Source organism: Rhipicephalus sanguineus, chromosome 9 (genome assembly GCF_013339695.2).
Source record: "Rhipicephalus sanguineus isolate Rsan-2018 chromosome 9, BIME_Rsan_1.4, whole genome shotgun sequence".
Lineage (NCBI taxonomy): Eukaryota > Metazoa > Arthropoda > Arachnida > Ixodida > Ixodidae > Rhipicephalus > Rhipicephalus sanguineus.
In genome coordinates, this window is record NC_051184.2 from 119,584,796 (window position 1) to 119,602,524 (window position 17,729).

The 17,729-nt window shown below is 45.7% G+C and overlaps 1 protein-coding gene across 3 annotated transcripts in view; it reads right to left on the bottom strand.

The window, feature by feature from the left end:
* Positions 1–17,729, bottom strand: part of LOC119406069 (DNA-directed RNA polymerase I subunit RPA1) — a 220,865-nt gene that overhangs the window by 193,804 nt on the left and 9,332 nt on the right. For all 3 annotated transcript variants that reach the window (XM_049419296.1, XM_049419295.1, XM_037672927.2), the window contains exon 3: positions 3,684–3,960. In XM_049419296.1, coding sequence (XP_049275253.1) covers positions 3,684–3,960 — 277 coding nt within the window. The remainder of the gene's footprint in view (positions 1–3,683; positions 3,961–17,729) is intronic.

The window sequence follows — 17,729 nt, forward strand, 5'->3', positions numbered from 1 at the left end:
CGTCGATGTAAACGTATCTGGTGCGTTCTAGAAATAGCAGCTCTTATCTGCAAGGTGTTAACTTCATTCGGGCGGGAGCATTTGGTGCCGGCTGCAGAAAGAGCGCAGTTCTCTTCGCGAAGACGGCGCGGAGCGGACTTTGACCCAACGCTCCGGTGTGCTGCGCGGCGGCGTCTTCGTGTTGTTTTTCACCGCAGAAGTCATCAGAGAGATATGCAGCCACACAGATAAGTATGCGTGGATGCATACTTTCGAAAAGCCAACATACAGTGAGAGGGACGGATCCATGGACGGAGGTTACTGAAGAGAAGATGAGCAAGTTTGTCTCACTCCATGTATACACGGTAATCGTTGAAGTCCCGCGCTTGCACTGGTGTTGGTGTCGATGACACATATTTCCAGGCCTTCGTCCACCGTCAGTGATGCCACGGAAAAGGTTCAAGGCTTTTTGAGTGTCTCTGATCTGAAGAAGACGACCGTCGCATCCCATGAGAATCTTCACCACGTGTGTTCTCTATTAGAACACATGAACGATTTTTCTACGCTATCTTCTAACCCCGTCGGAACTTTTCAGTGGATGAGAAAATGGTGAAATGTGAAGGTCGCTTTGGTATTTGGCATTACATGAGCGAGAAGGAGGTCTAATGAGGGTACAATTATGGATTTTTGCAGATTTAGAACAGGCTACACTGTTCATTTGAACAAATACAAAGGAAAATTGAAAACTACCAGAACTGCAAACTATGCTAGGAAAGGTGAACAGAAAAAATTTTTTTTTTTCCCGAAACATGCGCATCCAGCCTTTGTTTCACCGCGTCGAGAACCTGCATCGCGCGGTGGCATGATATGCACTAGTGCCTATATTCTTGTATTTATGTAAATAATCTTTGTACTTACAGACCTTATATTTCCACTATTATTCTACGAGGGCTTTGCGTTCAAAATGTATATTTCGATTTTTTTTAATGTTTAACCTTTGCAGAGTAGAATTGATGTTTTTATGAATCTTTCATTCTTTTTAATGCATTTTTCTTTGATAATTTTTTTTTATTATATTTGGAATATATCCGTTGTTTAGAATTATACTGTTGGAAAGACCAATTCTTCCTCTATCATTTGATACCCTACACTTTAGCATCAATTATATTCTGTGGCAGCAAAAAAATATTTCCTGGACTAGCCAAAAACAGCCGATTTTTCCGTGGTCACGAAAGTGTTAATAAGCTTTGCATAGCTTCATCGTTGTCGTGGGCACTGAGGAAAGTGCGAATGATGTCAAAAGCATCAAGAACTTTAAGCGAACTTATTTGCCTTTCTTGCGTTTTGTTGCTTTCCTCACTCTCGTCGCCACTCTCATATTTTTTGTGCACAGTTTCAACGATAGCGTCGTTAGACAGTGTTAGGAAGCAGTTAAGCAGCCTACAATGTATGTCAGTATGACGTCACCTTCGTAGGTGTCGTCACTTGAAACGTCATGTGCTGACGTGGTTGCCAACAGAGACGGTTAGCAAAAACTTTTCTTACCAGAAACTTTAATCTTTTAACATTTGAAAACTTAGAAGGAGCCAAATACCCCGGTTTTGAGTATCAATTCTTAGACACGTGCCACTGCTTGCTCAGCATGTTTTGCATTAATGTAGCCTTTGAATAAAGTTGTCTTGGTTATAATGCAGTACTGCTTATAGCGTGGATATTCACGACTCCGGCAACTTATATTATAAGCGGTCTTAACCAATGACTGCAAGAACAGCACAGTTAATATAGAAGTAGCATACATACAGCATTCAAATGCTTCCAGATTTCCTAAACCATGGATGAGGTTAAATCCGTGTCACAAAGGTGTGCTTGATGACTGGTTTGTTTTATACTAGGAACTAGAGGGGGTAAGGGCTGCATGAAATTTTAACCCACCCTTTTGCAGCACCAGCGAACCGATCCTACAGCTAGTTCCTTCAGAGATGTTTCCCTTGAAGGACCTCTCTCAGTACAGCCACCCCTGATACTAAACGACATCTTCACAACACGAATTAATATCCTTATGATGTCCTATGACTGTGCACAACTGGACATACAACAGTGCGTCTGTGCCAAAGACATTTCTACATATCTGCCAAGTTTGGAGAAACGGAATCCGGGAGATCTACTCAAAGGGGGGGGGGGTACGAAGTATGCCGACCGCGGGGGGGAGGGGAAGGGGGTACTGCGATAGCAATTATATGGACACAGTCAGCGGGATTTTGCGGTCGCCGCTGTTCTGTACAGAGTCCAAACCGATAACATCGATTACGCATCGTCTGTTTCACGTGCGAGTAAATGCACGCTAGCGGACGAACGCAGTTGAAGCAGAGATGAAACGACCCGGCCGTCATCGTCGCGCGAAGGGCACATGCAATAACATCGCTCTGCGTGCGAGGCCTGTCGTCGCTTGCTTACCAGTTATTTCGTCAGGCAAGGGACCATAAGGGGCGCAGTTGAGACGGGGACAGTCGCGAGCGCTGGCGAACACGCTATCTCGACAGACATCGGTAACGGCTACCCTTTTAAGTGCTGGGCTCTCCACTTAAAGCTGTAGTGACACAAAATTTTGAAGGCGAGATAACTTGTGGGATAGATTTGTGTGTACACAAACGCATCATATACGAAATATTAACGGCTGATATAACCTATAACACATTTAGGATAAATTTTTAAATTGCGTGTAGCGCATCTGTATGCGAAACGTCCCACCTCGCGTCACCGTGATGCGCGGAGCGCGCAATGCACTGGACGCACGGGGCAAAACTGGATTTCCGGGAGATTTTCCTATGACCCGTACAACCGGGAGAAACGTTCAAAATCCGGGAGTCTCCCGGGTAATCCGGGAGACTTGGCAGGTATGTTTCTATACAAGAGTGGTAAGACGTCTTACGAAACCACATCTGACCTATAACACATTAATAAGGTTGATAAGGCACCACATGCAGTCTTGTAGGTGCTACATGCCCAGTTAGTTGGCTGGTAAAAATGGAAGGGGGGCAGCTTGAAAATGCTACACTCGTTTAAAACAGCCAGTACGAGCCGCTAGGCCACGCAACTGCTCCACACTGTGGGAGAGCACACGCGCCCATTTCCTTTCCTTAAGGCTGGCGCGATCGCGAACTGACGGTGGTAGCCAAGGGACCACTAGGAGAGGAGCACCGTCGCCCTTTCCTGCTGGACAACCCCTTCTTCCCCGTCACTCCACGCGCCAATCCTCGCTTCCCGGCTCGCGGGTAAGGGAACTCGCCCTGCGAGGGAAACAACCCTCGTGGTGGGGAGGGAGACGGGAGGTGAATAAAACAACCGGGCATACGAAGAGACGGCCTCTCGTGCCCTGCTGACCTGCGAAGGAACATCTCACCGGCCCGAGACCCGCGAGCCGATCATCGACCGAAGGTGTAAGCGTTACCCTTTGTTTTCTACGAGAGCGGACTATCCCTCTACGCGACATTTACGCGTTATTGCTAGCGTAGCAATAAAGTGTTGTTTGTTGTTCTAGCCTGTTGCCTTATTCGCCCGAACCCGTCGTAGCTGCGATGACGCGCGCTACGGGAAGGGGACGTTGACACGGTACGACTATTTGCGGCTGGGACCGGAGCTAGGCTTCTGCACCAGCCGTGCATAGAGCGGACCCCCTCAACACTAAAGTCTCAACATCAACGCACCTGCTGCACGACGAGCCTCTTCCATGTCGCCAACACCGTCGATGACCGATGCCACGCACTGCTCGATGCGTCGCTGAAGTGCAGCCCTAATGGCTCCCCGGTGAGTGAGCCGACCCTTGTCGTCGTCGTCGGCCATGGTCTCGTTGGCAATGTCCTGCAGTTCTTGCACTGTACCAACTGCGCCGTACTGGAGCACCTGAAGCTGCGCCAGTGTCACCTGGCAGGCAACCGGAGGCGAAAGCAAACGGTGGCAGGAGAAGCAGCTGCCTCGGAGCAACTGCACGGAGCAATTCACACAGTCAGCATACGGACAGGGTCCCAGGCTTGACTACCATTTCAGCTATATCCCCTTGAGATTGTACACATCAACTGAAGAGGGTTACCATGCACCGTGCATTACTTCAACTGGCCTGAAACGTTTATGTGCACATTTGTAAACACCTCATGAGTGAACAACTAGCGTTGACCAAACTTAATTGCACTGCGTAGTGCCGCAGAGGATCACCTTGTTGAAGCCCCGTTCCGAGAGCCATGCCAAAATTGTAATTTTTGTTTGCTTTGTATGGATATAAGCGATAGCCAATTGCTTATGCATTTCAAGCCCGAGGGTTCATGGTTTTCATACAAAAATAGAACGTAACTCACTTCACAATAACTGGATATTTAATTACCAACTAATGGAGTTCAATTAGTGATTAAATGCAAAAACCAACATACTAACATCTTCCCTTTTTTGCAATAGAATATCAAGTGCCCTCGAATAAAGTTGTGTAAATTTGACGCATATACAGACAGTCCATCACAATTCGCACCTGAAGGGGATATTACGCAATTCCAGGAAGGCTTAAAGTGTCTTCTCTCAATGCATGCACTCACAATAAAAAAAAAACTTGGGGTTTAAATTTTTAAATTTTGGATGTGTATATATACATGCCCACAAACACATGCACAAACATGCATACATGATGGTTAGACCACCCCCCCCCCCCAAAAAAAAATATTCTGGCTACAAGTTCTAGCATAAAAACTGCAAAAAAGATCTGTTCATAAAAATGGACTGTTGGGTGAGTTGGTAATTCGTTATAAAATAAACCACGAAAAATGAGGAACTACACAGACGAAGGTGACAACACACGCGTTTGTGTTGTGACCTTCGTTTCAGTAGTTCGTCATTTTTAGCACTTAACTTTAGAAGAAAATACACGCAGATTTCCCAGAAAAAAAGGCTTTCCACTGATGGATAATTTGTCCCGGTCAAGCGCCCTTTCGCAACCCTTCTTGAATCATGTGTGATTTTGCAGAACTAGTACGGCATATTCAACGCCCTCTGCTCCAAGTAGTAGTCGATTAATCAACCATCACGCTGCCGTTTGCTACCCTCATGGTCAGCTCAAGTAGTAAAGTGACCGCCAGGGAAAGGTGTGGTAACGGGTTGAGGCATCGGATCAGGACAAGTTTTTCACCAACTAGGAGTAATTTCTTTCTGATAAGTCTATACCAATTTTTTCGTAACTTTGTGCTATGAATGGGTTGACGTCAATTTTCCCTTTCGGGAGTTACATCATTTACGTTCACGTAATGTTAAATCTCATACTTTAAACACTATATTGATGCCATTATTATAAGAAAGTCATCCCAGATATAGGTCCACTTACAGCCAAACATGTAGCGACCAGTGCTGGGCAGTATCGAAGATACATGTATCTTCGATACTATCTTAGATACTCTTTGGGTATCTTGTATCTGTATCGCGATACGTCTCGCAAAACAAGTATCTGTATCTGTATTTCCGATACATTGAAGAATGTATCGTGTATCTTAAGATACAAGATACTACGATTGCACCACCACCATGCGAAGCAATGAACGTTGGCTGAGCTCCGCTTCTCAAGCTGATACTGCTGTCACTAAGTCACCAGAATAAAACTAAAGGCAGTGACATTATTTTACCATTCTGCAAGTTTTCCAACGAGGTAGGCGATAAGCTCTGAGCGTCCCTATATATTGGTTGAGCCGAGTTACGAGGTGGCGCTCGCGTCGTCTCGACAGACAAACTCGCGAACGTCTGCGCCCAGCCGAATTTTTGTTTAATCGTTTTTTTTAGTTTTGTCAGTGCCATGACACTTGACACTTAGCCACTCTCCTGTGCCGCGTACTACAATGCGTGCGGCGTCTTTCGCACACATGCTGATGCCTCTGCAAAGTCATTGTCGAAGTTCCTCTTGTGCGATGCTTCGTTACGCAGTCTGAAGAATGCAAGAATGGCGGGTTGCTTTGCCTGTCGCGGCTTTCACACATCAGTGATTTGAAGAATCTCGTGGATGTAAGTTTGCATTTTATGCAAGGATTTAACAGAACAAGCATTCACCTAACAGACGCTATCTTGGCGTACGTCTGTTTTTCTTTTATTCAAGGAGTTTTTAAAATCATAACTTGATTGTCAGGAGTTCTTTCTTTGCTGTCCTTCGTTTCCATCACCACACATTGCCTATGCCTCTACATTTTTTTTGTCTCTTACTTTAACGTGCTGCCAAGGTAAGCTCTCTGCTTTATTCTTATTTCTGTCTGCGTCATCTCTGCTACTGTTCTTCTTCAAGTGGAATGTAAGTTTACATACTGATATTCCACTTGAATTTACTGTTATGCAAAGGTTGATGTTGAGAACAAATATATAATAATCCGGGCGCGCCTGGAGTATACAGTAATGATAATTCTGATAACTGCTGAGTAAAATAGCAAAATTGAGTTTGCATTATAATAACGTAAATTATTGGGCGCCATCTTAAATAAGTTCGCAAAGGTATTCGAGAAACACTGTTATACCAAATGCTCCGTTTTTGTCATAAGCATCCCAAACAGTCGTTTTGCGCCATTTTCCATAGGCACTGAATTTGATTGTCGTAGCTATTAGGCGTTACCTGCCGCGGTGGTCCAGTGCTTATGGCACTTGACTGCTGGCCCGAAGGTCGCGGCAGCCGGATTTCGATGGAGGCAAAATGGTAAAGGCCCGTGTGCTTATATGCAGGTTTTAAAACCCCAGGTGCTCAAAATTTCCGGAGCCCTCCATACAGCATCTTTCATAATCATATCGTGGTTTTTCGACGTAAAACGCAACAATTATTAGCTCTTGGGGGTGCCTCCTGTATCCTGCTTCTGTGCTTATTCTCTATGTTTGACACGGAACCGCTTTTCTATTTTACTTGCATATATTCGCTTTTGTTGTTTGGGCCTCCCTGAAGTCTTTTACTGTTGCTACTCACCAGGTCATCGGATCTATAAGCGGCAATAGTGCGAATAGCGGCTGTGTCCTGCAGCGCTTTGCGCAACAGTACAATACATCTGAAACGTTTCTGGGCTGCACATGTTCTTGGTGACGTACACCTGTCCGGTGACCCGTTATTACGAAAACCATAATATAATAAGGTCGAAGTCTGGGTCAGTTGGTACATGACGCTGAGGCAAAAACCAGTCAAAAAGACGCCGGACAGCATCCCCCATGGTGAACTGTTTTTAGCTGTGCGTGAACTGATTGATCAGAATGGTCCTGTTTCCTTTCAAAATGCCTGTAGGTTGTCCGTTGACGCGTTCCTTGAACTATTAACTATGTATCTTTCTTCCACGGTCGTGGAATTCAATGGCTCGCAGTTCTTACAGAAAAAAGGAATTTGTATTGGGGCGTGCGTAGCACCGATTCTTTGCCAGATATTTTTAGCCAAGTTTGACAACCTGCTTCAGGGCTCTCTTCATGATTCACGTGTTTGTCATATCTTTAGATATGTTGATGATTTCTTGATCATTTTAAAGCTATCATCTAATGACACCGTCACACTGGCGGCAAAACAAGTTCTGAGTTACTTCCGAGGTTGCTCTAACGCCCTATCTTTTACTCATGAACTTCCGGTTGACAATTCCATTAGGTTTTTGGATCTTTTGCTTACTTTTAGGGACGATGGACATTTGTGCTGGTGCTTTTCTCCCAGAAGCAAGAAATCCTTGTTACCCTACTCGTCCGCGCACTCAAAAATTGTTAAGAGAGGGATCGCGAGTAACTGCTTCCGTAATGAACTGCAGAAGAGTTGCCACCACTGCGTTAAGTCGAGTTTTGACTGTCAGGTTGAGCGCTTGGAAGCAGCGGGTTTTACCAGGCAGGGTCTTGACAGCTGTAGCAGAAACGCTGCTGCAAAAGGTGAAAAGGCCGGCGAATAGACGTCCAGAACCAATTAATTCCCAGCGGAAGAGTGTTGTAGTGATTCCTTAAATACATAAGTTTTCCCACAATGTGAAAAAAGTCGCTTTGAGACAGGGCGTAGATGTTGTCTTTTCGGCACCTTGCAAACTTTCTGCGCTGTGTGCACGTGTTGCTCGCGGAAACACTAGTACTCCGGTGTGTTCTATTCGGCATAAAACAAGTACACTACCTGCGCGAAACATGTTGTGTATGCGATTCCGCTAACATGCGAAAAAGTATACATCGACCAAACTGGCCGATGCTTGAATGAACGACTGCGCGAGCACCACAATTTGTTGAACACGTCAGACGGGGCTAATCTTCCCCGCCACTGCCAGATCTGTGGTTGTGTGCCGCTGTTTTCCAATGTTAAGATTTTAGGTAGAGGGGGGGGGGGGGCAAGGAGGAGCGCGAAATCCTTGAGGCTTATCATAGAAACACGCACCACGATGATTGTGTAAGCAGTACGTCTGTTTCATTACTGCAGAAGGAATGCGAGTTCCTGTCACTCTGGCGGTAGATTCTTGGCCGTTATGTAGGCCAATTTCTGCTTTTGCTTTTTCTTGTTTTGGCTTTTGACTTCATGGTTTTACGTGATTAGCGCATGCGCCGTGGTTCTTCTGGGAGGTGCTGTCAGCTAATAAAGCACAGTTGCTAGTCCAGTCCTTGTGTGTGTCACTTCTTCCTCTTGTCCGGCGTCTTTTTGACTGGTTTTTGCATCAGCAAACCATAATATGTTTACCGGCAGGGTAGAACTCGACAGCGGTATTTGCACCATTCTGCGGAGGCTTCTTATTGAAGTTCATATGGTTAGTTGACAACCTGCTTGCTGGTCAGCAAGCAGAAGAGCGACTATAGCTCCCATCAATTACAAAAGCTACAAGCAAGAACCGCTATCAGCTGTCATGTTAAGTAGCTAAAACAACGCCAATAAGTTGTTTCGGAAAGAAACAGATATACCTTGAACAAGACGTACAAAACTTTTGAGATACTAACAAGTTTTCATTCAGATGAAACACAATTGGTCGCAGGTAATAAATTTTCCAGTGAAAATTTATGTGCTTAGGCGTTTAATTTTGCATTATATAGATATATATTAACAAATTTGATAATTGTATCGAAGTATCTTAAGATACAATTGGAATGTATCGTATCGGATACAATCAGTGTTGCAGTATCTTTTATCTGTATCTCAAATACTTCTTGCCTGAGTATCTTGTATCGTATCGCGATACAATTTCAAAGTATTTTTGCCCAGCCCTGGTAGCGACATACCGAGCAAGCACCCCACCCCTCGGGAAGCTGAAATTACTGACAAAGCAGAGAGGGGGTGCTTTCCCAGAAGAGAAAAAATGGAGTACACATGGGCCTCCTCAGAAGTCTGATGGTTCTTGTTTGTGGCATGGTGGATTACAACGACGACTCACAAACACAACACAAAGAAAACGCAGCCAGACTAAGAAGCAAGCTATGGAAGCACCTCCAATGAAGAGCCCACACAAACACAAGAGCTCTGGGCAACAAATGCAGATCTCGGAGGCCTTACTTTTGCTAATTATATGCACCATAATCTACAATTGTCACAGGTACAATTTTCGAATTGAATAGACAGATCTCAAGGGCCACGCTTTTTCTCACAGGAACCTGAAAATCATCATGCTTGTCGTGCGCCAAGTTCAGGTTGCGATCATTACGCGGTAAAAAAAAATTAATTTTGACAACAAATTTCAGGCGCAGGCGCTTGAGATTGGGCTGCTAAGCAGGAGTGGCTCGGATTCAAGAAGGCCAGTGTTGTCTGGATGCAGTGTATGATAAAGGCGCGAAGAGGCAGGGGGGTCGGAGTGCTTTCCCAGAATGGCACAGAAATTCGAAAATGGCAGAATGGCTGACGGTGCGAGTTGGTGATACATGACACTGCGCCCCTGCGGGGATGAAAAATTTGTACCACTTTGTTGACAAACTTCACTTTGTTGACGGCTCCAGCAATTTGTTGCTAGAGCTGACTGCAATGGCTTGGCAGATAAGCACTGTCTTTAGCGGGAAGGGAAGCCTTGTGTTCCCTGAGACAATTATTAAGACAACAGCCAGTTCGGCTGATGTATGCCTTGCCACACGATAAAGGGATGTGATAAGCCACATGTGCAGCACAAGGCACAAACCTCAAAACATGATTTGTGCCACACGCAGCCCTCCTCCGCGCATGCCGGTTGATGCGACTGCACAGACCACTCAACTTTCGCGGGGCCGAGAACACCAAGTGCATGCCGTGTTTCATCACCACCTTCTTGATATTGCCCGGTAATTTATATTGTCCGGTATGGCATAACCAGAAAATTATATTTGTTGCCCGAAGAAGCAGAAGCTGCTTCTGCCCTGCGTGACCTTTGTGCTCTTTGAGCAGCTTCTAGGTAACCGCTTTCGTCACATGGTCTGGAAACCCAGCTGATGTCAGTCTACTCGCTTGTTACTCTGCACTCGCCTGTATCGTGTGAATGCAGCTCCTTTGCAATGCGTTCTTATTAGTATTGCAACGCCCCTTTTTGTGGCATGAGCTGTACAGCAGGATGTCTTTTTTAGAGTGTGGTGCATACGTCAATAATTTTTGGTGCTTGTTAATTTAGAATCTGTGGCCCTGCTGTGTCCCTTCGTTTCACTTATGAATTACTACAGAGTAATTCTATTAGGTTTTTAGAATTGGAAATTTCGTTCCGTGTCAACATGCATGTGTGCTGGACGTATGAACCACGCTCTAAGAAGGTGGTGACTACACAAATGAGGTGCCACCATCTCATTTCTGCAGCCGGAGTGTCAGTCATTCTCCCACGCTCCATCACATCATACGTCATGTTGACTTTCGATTGGCTCTTGGCTTGACTTCGTTTGTGTCATGCAGCTGCGGCAAATCGTGCAAGATGGCTGCACTTGTATTCTTGGACAGCACCTCCTCTATTTCTCAGTGCCTGGGCGAACGCTCTCCTCGGGCCATCGAGCGCGCGCTCTGTGTCTGCTCACTGCTGCCGCGTGGTGGCGATGTGCAAGTAGGCTATGGGAAGCTGGCGCTGAACAGCCGCGCATATCACGAAGCTCACGAATTCATGTTTGCATCAGAGTTTAATTGCATTTGTGCTTCTTGGAGGCTTTCACAGGTACAGGGGGATGGAAAGAAACGCGAACATAGCGGCGCGCTGTTTTCATCATGCTCTAACCGTGGTGGCAATAAAAAGATGCTAGATGGCCTTTTATTGTGTCATGGATGATGTCGTCTCTTCATCAATCATCCAGGCTATAACCACTTGAAAATAAATGGGAAACAGCAAAGAATGCAGATGCCGCATGTTCGTGTGCCTTTCCATACCCGCTGTACGTATTCTGAAGGCAGTCGGCTGGTCCGTGCTGCCGGTTTGATACTTGCACTCGACTTTGATAGTATTCGCGTTCTATTTACTATTTAAGGCTATTGCAACCGCCCCAATGCCTTAGTATGTCATACTGTTGCGTTCCACTCTGCAAATGGAACTGAAAGAAATCACAATTGTCTTTTTTTTTACTTCCCTTTATTGATAAAGAAAAAAAACCTCACAGGGTCCCTTATACATTCATCTAAGACGACTGAAAAGCGAAAGCCATCTCCTCTTTCTTCCAGTCAATGTATTAAAGATTCCCTGCCTCCCTCCAAGATATTTCTGCGCCTAACGTGGTTTTCTTACAGCCTCAAGGATCAGAGGCAGTGCAAGCTTTCTGCACATCAGCGGAGGCATGCACTGCCTCCGTAATCGGCCCATTTTGACCAAGCGAAGATGTAATATGACAACGTCACGATGATATCACAAATTTTTATGATCTGTGACGTGATATGATGACGTCATCACGTAATTGCTTTTTGCATCACTCGTGCTGACGCCGCCGACGATCAATTCTCGCGTTTGATGAGGCGTCTAAGGCTTTAGCCTTAATACACTGTTCGGCTGTCGTTCCATAAAATTCCAGCTGCCGCTGGTGTTCGGTAGAGGTGGCTTGCAGTAATTAGGCGGGATAATTGGTCTCCTAATACATCTTCAAACTACAGTAGAATATGCAGCCGTCGTTTACGAGGCGAAGATTTCATAGAATATAAGAAGCGGCGGCTTAAGAAGCATGCAGTAGCATCACTCTTTGCACACTACCCTTCACGTTTGCAGCCCAAGGTAGCAACTGAACAAAGCATGGCAAGTATCCCTAAACGTGACCGTGTTGCGTCCGAACAGTCAACCAATGCATGTAGTACCAGTAGCAACGCTGCCTCGCGATCGCTGCCACGTGCATGCAGCGCTGACATTTGGTCACGAAGCTGAAGAATCGAAGCCCATGGACACCACATTCGCTACCGGCGAAACAACCGACAATCATTATGTGCAGTGTCACAATGAATGCGTGCACAAGGCTGAGCAGGCTGCCTCATGCGACAAGAGCGTCCAAGCCGACAGCCATTCGGCCTCTACTTTGCTCACTACCGAAAAGGGCAAATGGAAGAGAAAAGAAAGATACCTGAGGAGCCAAATACTGAGGCTACAACAATCCGTCAACAGATAAAAAGACGAGCTCAAGCAACTGACAACAGGCCGCGCCATTTTTCACGCCTTTCACAATGGCTCAAGTTGAGAGTCGGCACTACGACTTTATACTTGAACGACAGCGTCTGTTCACACACATCGGTCAATGTTGCAGGAAGCGCGGCATATGTAGCTGGTTTTGTTGGTTTTTCGTACCACCACGATTTAACTGGTTTAAGCTCTGAAATGGTGGAATCACTTGGCATAGTTCCTCTTTTTCTGGCACCAGCTGTTGCTTTCTCCCGGTGGCAACAAATGTATTTCTCAAAAGCTTTACGAAGGGAACGGGCGATCATGTATATCCCTGGAAACAGTCTAGTGATATTTCATGCTATTGAGCGCATGAACTCCAGGCTCGCGTATAGTGTGCTACACTAGTAGACGGTAGCACGCATTGGGGAACTTTAGCGCCCAAGCATTCAGTATTAAATCTTGGCAAATGCTGCTTTCGAAAATCGACTTTTAGGCAGTCAAAAACCTAATCTCAGTGAAGCGAACGTAACGGTGACAAAACAATTTTCCGCTCATCACTGGCATATGCACTCTGGTATCAGGCTAGCAGACGACACGCGAGCGTCTCGATCAAATAGCCGCAAAAGACACATGCCTTCGAAATGGGTTGGTTGCCCCACAGAGCAAGAATTCTTGAGGAGGCGAAACTGCGCTCGATCGGGCGTCCTAATAAAGTCACGTAATCGGGCACAGCGCTCATGCGCCCTCTGTCGTGAGAGTCCGCTAGCGGAGAAGGAAAAATGCGTGCGTCCCTCTCACCGCACTCTCCGACGAAGCTCGCCGGTTCAAGGCCATTCGTCGCCGATTCGCCGTTCGCGCTTCACGCCCGAATGGATGTGTTTTTGTGCGTCCTCGCCGGCTCCAAATTTTAACGCGACAGCGTTAAAGAGTCCGTTCCGCAGAAATACCGGTGTCGGCGTCCGTGTCGGTGAGGCTAGCAGTTGAGAAGGCGATGCGCACGGGGCCCGATTACGCTATCGCGTTCTACTCCTAAAGGCGAAGCTCAAGCGCACTCCAAGTTTTTTCGGTAAATTAACGAGAAAAATGGCATCACATACAGGAAAATTACCAGCGTGATATATTTTGTACAACGTGAAATCTATAATTTTTGATAACTCAATGAGTTAGATGCAACTTATTTCAACGAATGATGGGACTTACCCTATATGCCATCAATGCAGGTTTAGGTTGGCCGGTGGCCGCATTTAGATGGAGGCGAAATGCTAAAGGCGCGTGTGCTTACATTTAGGTGCACGTTACAAAACCCCAGGTGGTTCAAATTTCACATTGTCTTTTTTTGAGAACATCAGACAAGTATCTGGGACAGCACGCGGAAAGATTGAAGGCACGGCGTCTCGTAACAACACTGGCCGTTTCGGTTTGTCAAGGAGAACTTCGCCACCAAGTTCGCCATAACAGCGCCGCCTGTCTATGTCACTGTCCGAGAAGTGCTTCTCGCAAACGTAGTCACGAGGAGTCAGCTGTCGGTCTTTTCTTGGTATGGCGCGACCCCACGCTTCCAACCTCACTGGGTCACTAGGAACTTCGAAGGTAATTACCTTCTCCTTGCAGGACGCGTACCCACTGCTGTACCCACTGCACGGCACATTTCCACCACATCCTGAAGAAGCACTGGTCGAAATCTGCAAAGCACTCTCCTTTGTCGCGGCGTGAAAAGCGCGCGCAAACATCGAGGAGTCAGCACCGCCGGCGCAACGCGCGAGAGCCACTGCGAGGGCTAAAGAGAAAGAAACCAGCACATCGCGAAGGGGAACTTTCCCTCCGAAGGCCACCTACGCATGCGCGCGCACAACATGCGAGCGAGGAGCGAGGGGCGCGTGCATGCGACGGCAGACGTCGTCTGCTCAGGGGCCACTACTAGCAGTTCGTTTCAAGCGCTGTACGGCCTATAATTCTGGCAGTATCGATTAGGAACTGCAGATAAAATATCTGTCCTATCTACCGATTGATGTTACAGACAGAAATCTTAGAAATTTTACAATGTACGAGGCGCTATCACGATTTTTATTCGTCGCGTCCATAGAAGAGCATGTAAAAGATGGCAACAGGCCGAAAGCGTCATCTGTCGTGCTTCGGCGTAACCGCATTCCGCCGTGACGCTATCGCGCCGCCCTCGCGCGCTGCCGCGGCCGAGAGATTCTCCTCCTCAAATACTTCTTTCTCCGTGGGTTGCCCAGAACGACAAGTGCTTCATGATTCCAGTTTACAAGTTTTCATTATACTTTAAACAACGCGAATACAGCCGAAAACTGAACCATATAGCATCTTCGAATGCAGCCACGGCATTCGTTTACGCGAGCGAAGACGCGACGGCAGGTCTACTACGGTGGCGGCGCCCGGCGGTTAAAAGCCGCACTAACGCCGACGGTCGGTTCCCATTGCAATCCGCTCCTTCGCCCAGGCACAGAAAAATAGAGGAGGCGCTGTCTTGGAGCAGCTTTTTAGTGATGAAAAAATTATTTTCGAGGATACACATATGTTGCATGCAAGTTTTTTGATAAATTTTAATTTTTCCCGAATTCACGGCTCGAGAGGGCTAAGGTCATGGACATTACTTTAAAATGATATTTATTTTTGTTGCACGACATCAGGAAGGTAAAATGACATTAAGTTTACCTAATGTCATTCATTGTAAATGATGTTAGGTTTGCCATATGACAGGAGTATTATTCTCTCTCACAATGTACACAGTTACTCTTTTGGGCCTCCACCCACAGTTCCTGCAGCCTCCTACAGGAACACCTCATGACCAAAACAACCAGCAAGGCCTCATCCAATCTGTTTCGTGTGTGACCTAGTTGCTTTGCTATTGTGCTTTTGCTCCACAATTACTTTTTCTTGCGCAAGTTGGTACTGGCTGAAAGACATGATATTGTAGCGTGAAACTAGGGCAGAAAGACGAAGAAGCAGACTTTCCGACTTTCTCCCTCCTAGTGTTTCTTTTCGAGTTTTGCAATACAGTGTCAAGTCCTTCTTTCGCTTCAAGATGGTTCAAATGAAATGGAAGACAACAGAAATGAAGATATTGGTCAGCAATCTACTCCATGAAGAGGGAGATGTGATTCCAAATGGCATGGCATAAGACCAGCTATAAAGAAGCTAAGAAAAAGAAGTGTTGAAGGATTTTTTGGTGGCCTTCGATAAATGCCAAGAACAAGAAACTGCTGCCAACAGTCCAGAAGGGTGCGCCTGTTGCCAGGAGATGCCACTCGCTCTACAAGCCTTGTGATCGTCATTAAGCCCATGCAACAACGGATGGCAGCAACGAAAGCACAATACTTTGTTGCAAAGTATTCGTATATGGTTCATTCACTACCATTTAGACTTCTTTTTTGTGTAGCCAATTCAAGCCCAAATGAAATGTTCCAATCTGTAAGAGCCAAATTCGAATTTTACTGCTGAATACCAATAATACTGGGCCATATACATTTTAACTGCAATATAGGTTTTAAGTCCTGATATGAACGCACTGACCAAAAATTGTTGGAGCACGCTCTACCATAGTGTCAGCAGCAAACAAGTGAGTTTTTCTCAGTTTTGCTTAAAGTGGACATAGCTCTTTTAGAAAAAAAAAAAAGTTAAGGCAGCTTTGCACTAGGGGTGCCAAGCCTGAAGGAAGTGCAGAGCTGGGCAGCCTTCTTTGTTTCTCCTTATTTCTCTCTGTTTTTTCTGCCTTTTTTTCCTCTTTATTTCTATTTATTTATTTATCTCTCTCTCTATTTCTTTTTCTTTCTTGCTCTATTTTTCTTCATATTTCTTCCCCTCCTCACTAGCTTCCTCTTTCTTTCTATTTTTCTTTGATTCTCTCTCTTCTCTTTCACTTTCTCTCTACATTTGTTTCTCTGTATCTCTCTCTTGATCATTCTGTCTATGCTTTACTCTCTCCTCCACCTCACCCTCACATCTGTCCTCCTCACCATCATTTCACTTTATCACTCTCTGATCTGTTTGTCACCCTCACTTTCTCTCTCTCTTGCTCTTTCTTTATCTTTCTTCCTTTTCTTTCTCTCGCTTGTTTCCTTTTTATTTCTATGTTTTTTTTTTCTCCCTTTCTTTGATTCTTTCTAAGAACGGGAAATAGACTTTTTTCAAACGATCCCAGAACCCCCCGCGGGCGCGCGAAGCACAATGGGAAAAGTGTGTATGGCGAGCCCGCCGGCTGTTTCGTCGCTCGCTGCTCGTTGGCGCCGTGGGAGCACCAAACAAAAAAAGCGCGTCACCGCTGGTTGACTATTATTAAATCCTAAATACTACACGTCTGAATGCACCTGCATGTATCTCTACGCATGAAATGCGAAGGGAATGATGCAGTCAGTGTAGGTATTTTCGAGCGGATGTATACTGGATGTAGCAGTTAAGCGGCATGCGAGTTATCATGTGCCGATACATGTAGTCAAAATGTGCTATTGTGAGCAATGTGAGCTGGAACACCGAATTCTTATTTATTCAAAGATTACTTCTTCACAAGCCGCTATGGCAATTAATGGCATAGCGGCTCGTGATCGGGTTTAACCAAACTGTAGAGAGGTGTTACAGTGTTCAGGTATACAGATGATTATTTGATTTTAATTGACAAGCCACGTGCTGTACAAAGAAGTGAGCCCATTCTAAACGTGTTTAAAGAAAAAGGGATGGGACAAGAATTCACTTGCGAGATGCCTTGCTCAGGTAACTTGCAGTTTCTTGATACATGCTTTTAAGTTTCAATGCGGAGCATGTTTGAGGGCAGTATAGCCCGCATTCAGCGTAATCGGTGTTTAATTTCGCGTCGGCGCATTCGAATATTCTTAAACGAGGAATTGATATCATGATTACGCACAGCATTGGAAAAAAACTTGCGCACATAAGATGAGCAGCAGTTTCCAGCTGCAAAGTGATCAAAAAGGCGAGATATCCTGCGTATATATCGCTGTATCGGTTTGTGAAAATCGGTTTGCATGGCAAAGAAAGATTAACACGGACGTCCTCCGTGCGTAAATAATGAAGTAACTAGAAATATTGCAGTTATTCCACATATGTGCAAGAAGTCGCATGGCCTGAAGAACGTAGGGAAGCGATGGGGGGGGTGGGGGGTGAAGGTTGTGTTTGCCGCCCCAAATAAGCTTAGTCGCATTAAGGTCGCAGGTGTCTGCAGTGGGCAAAGAAAAATACGGTCAGAGGCATGCCAATTGTTTTGTAAATTGTGTAGGAGTTAGC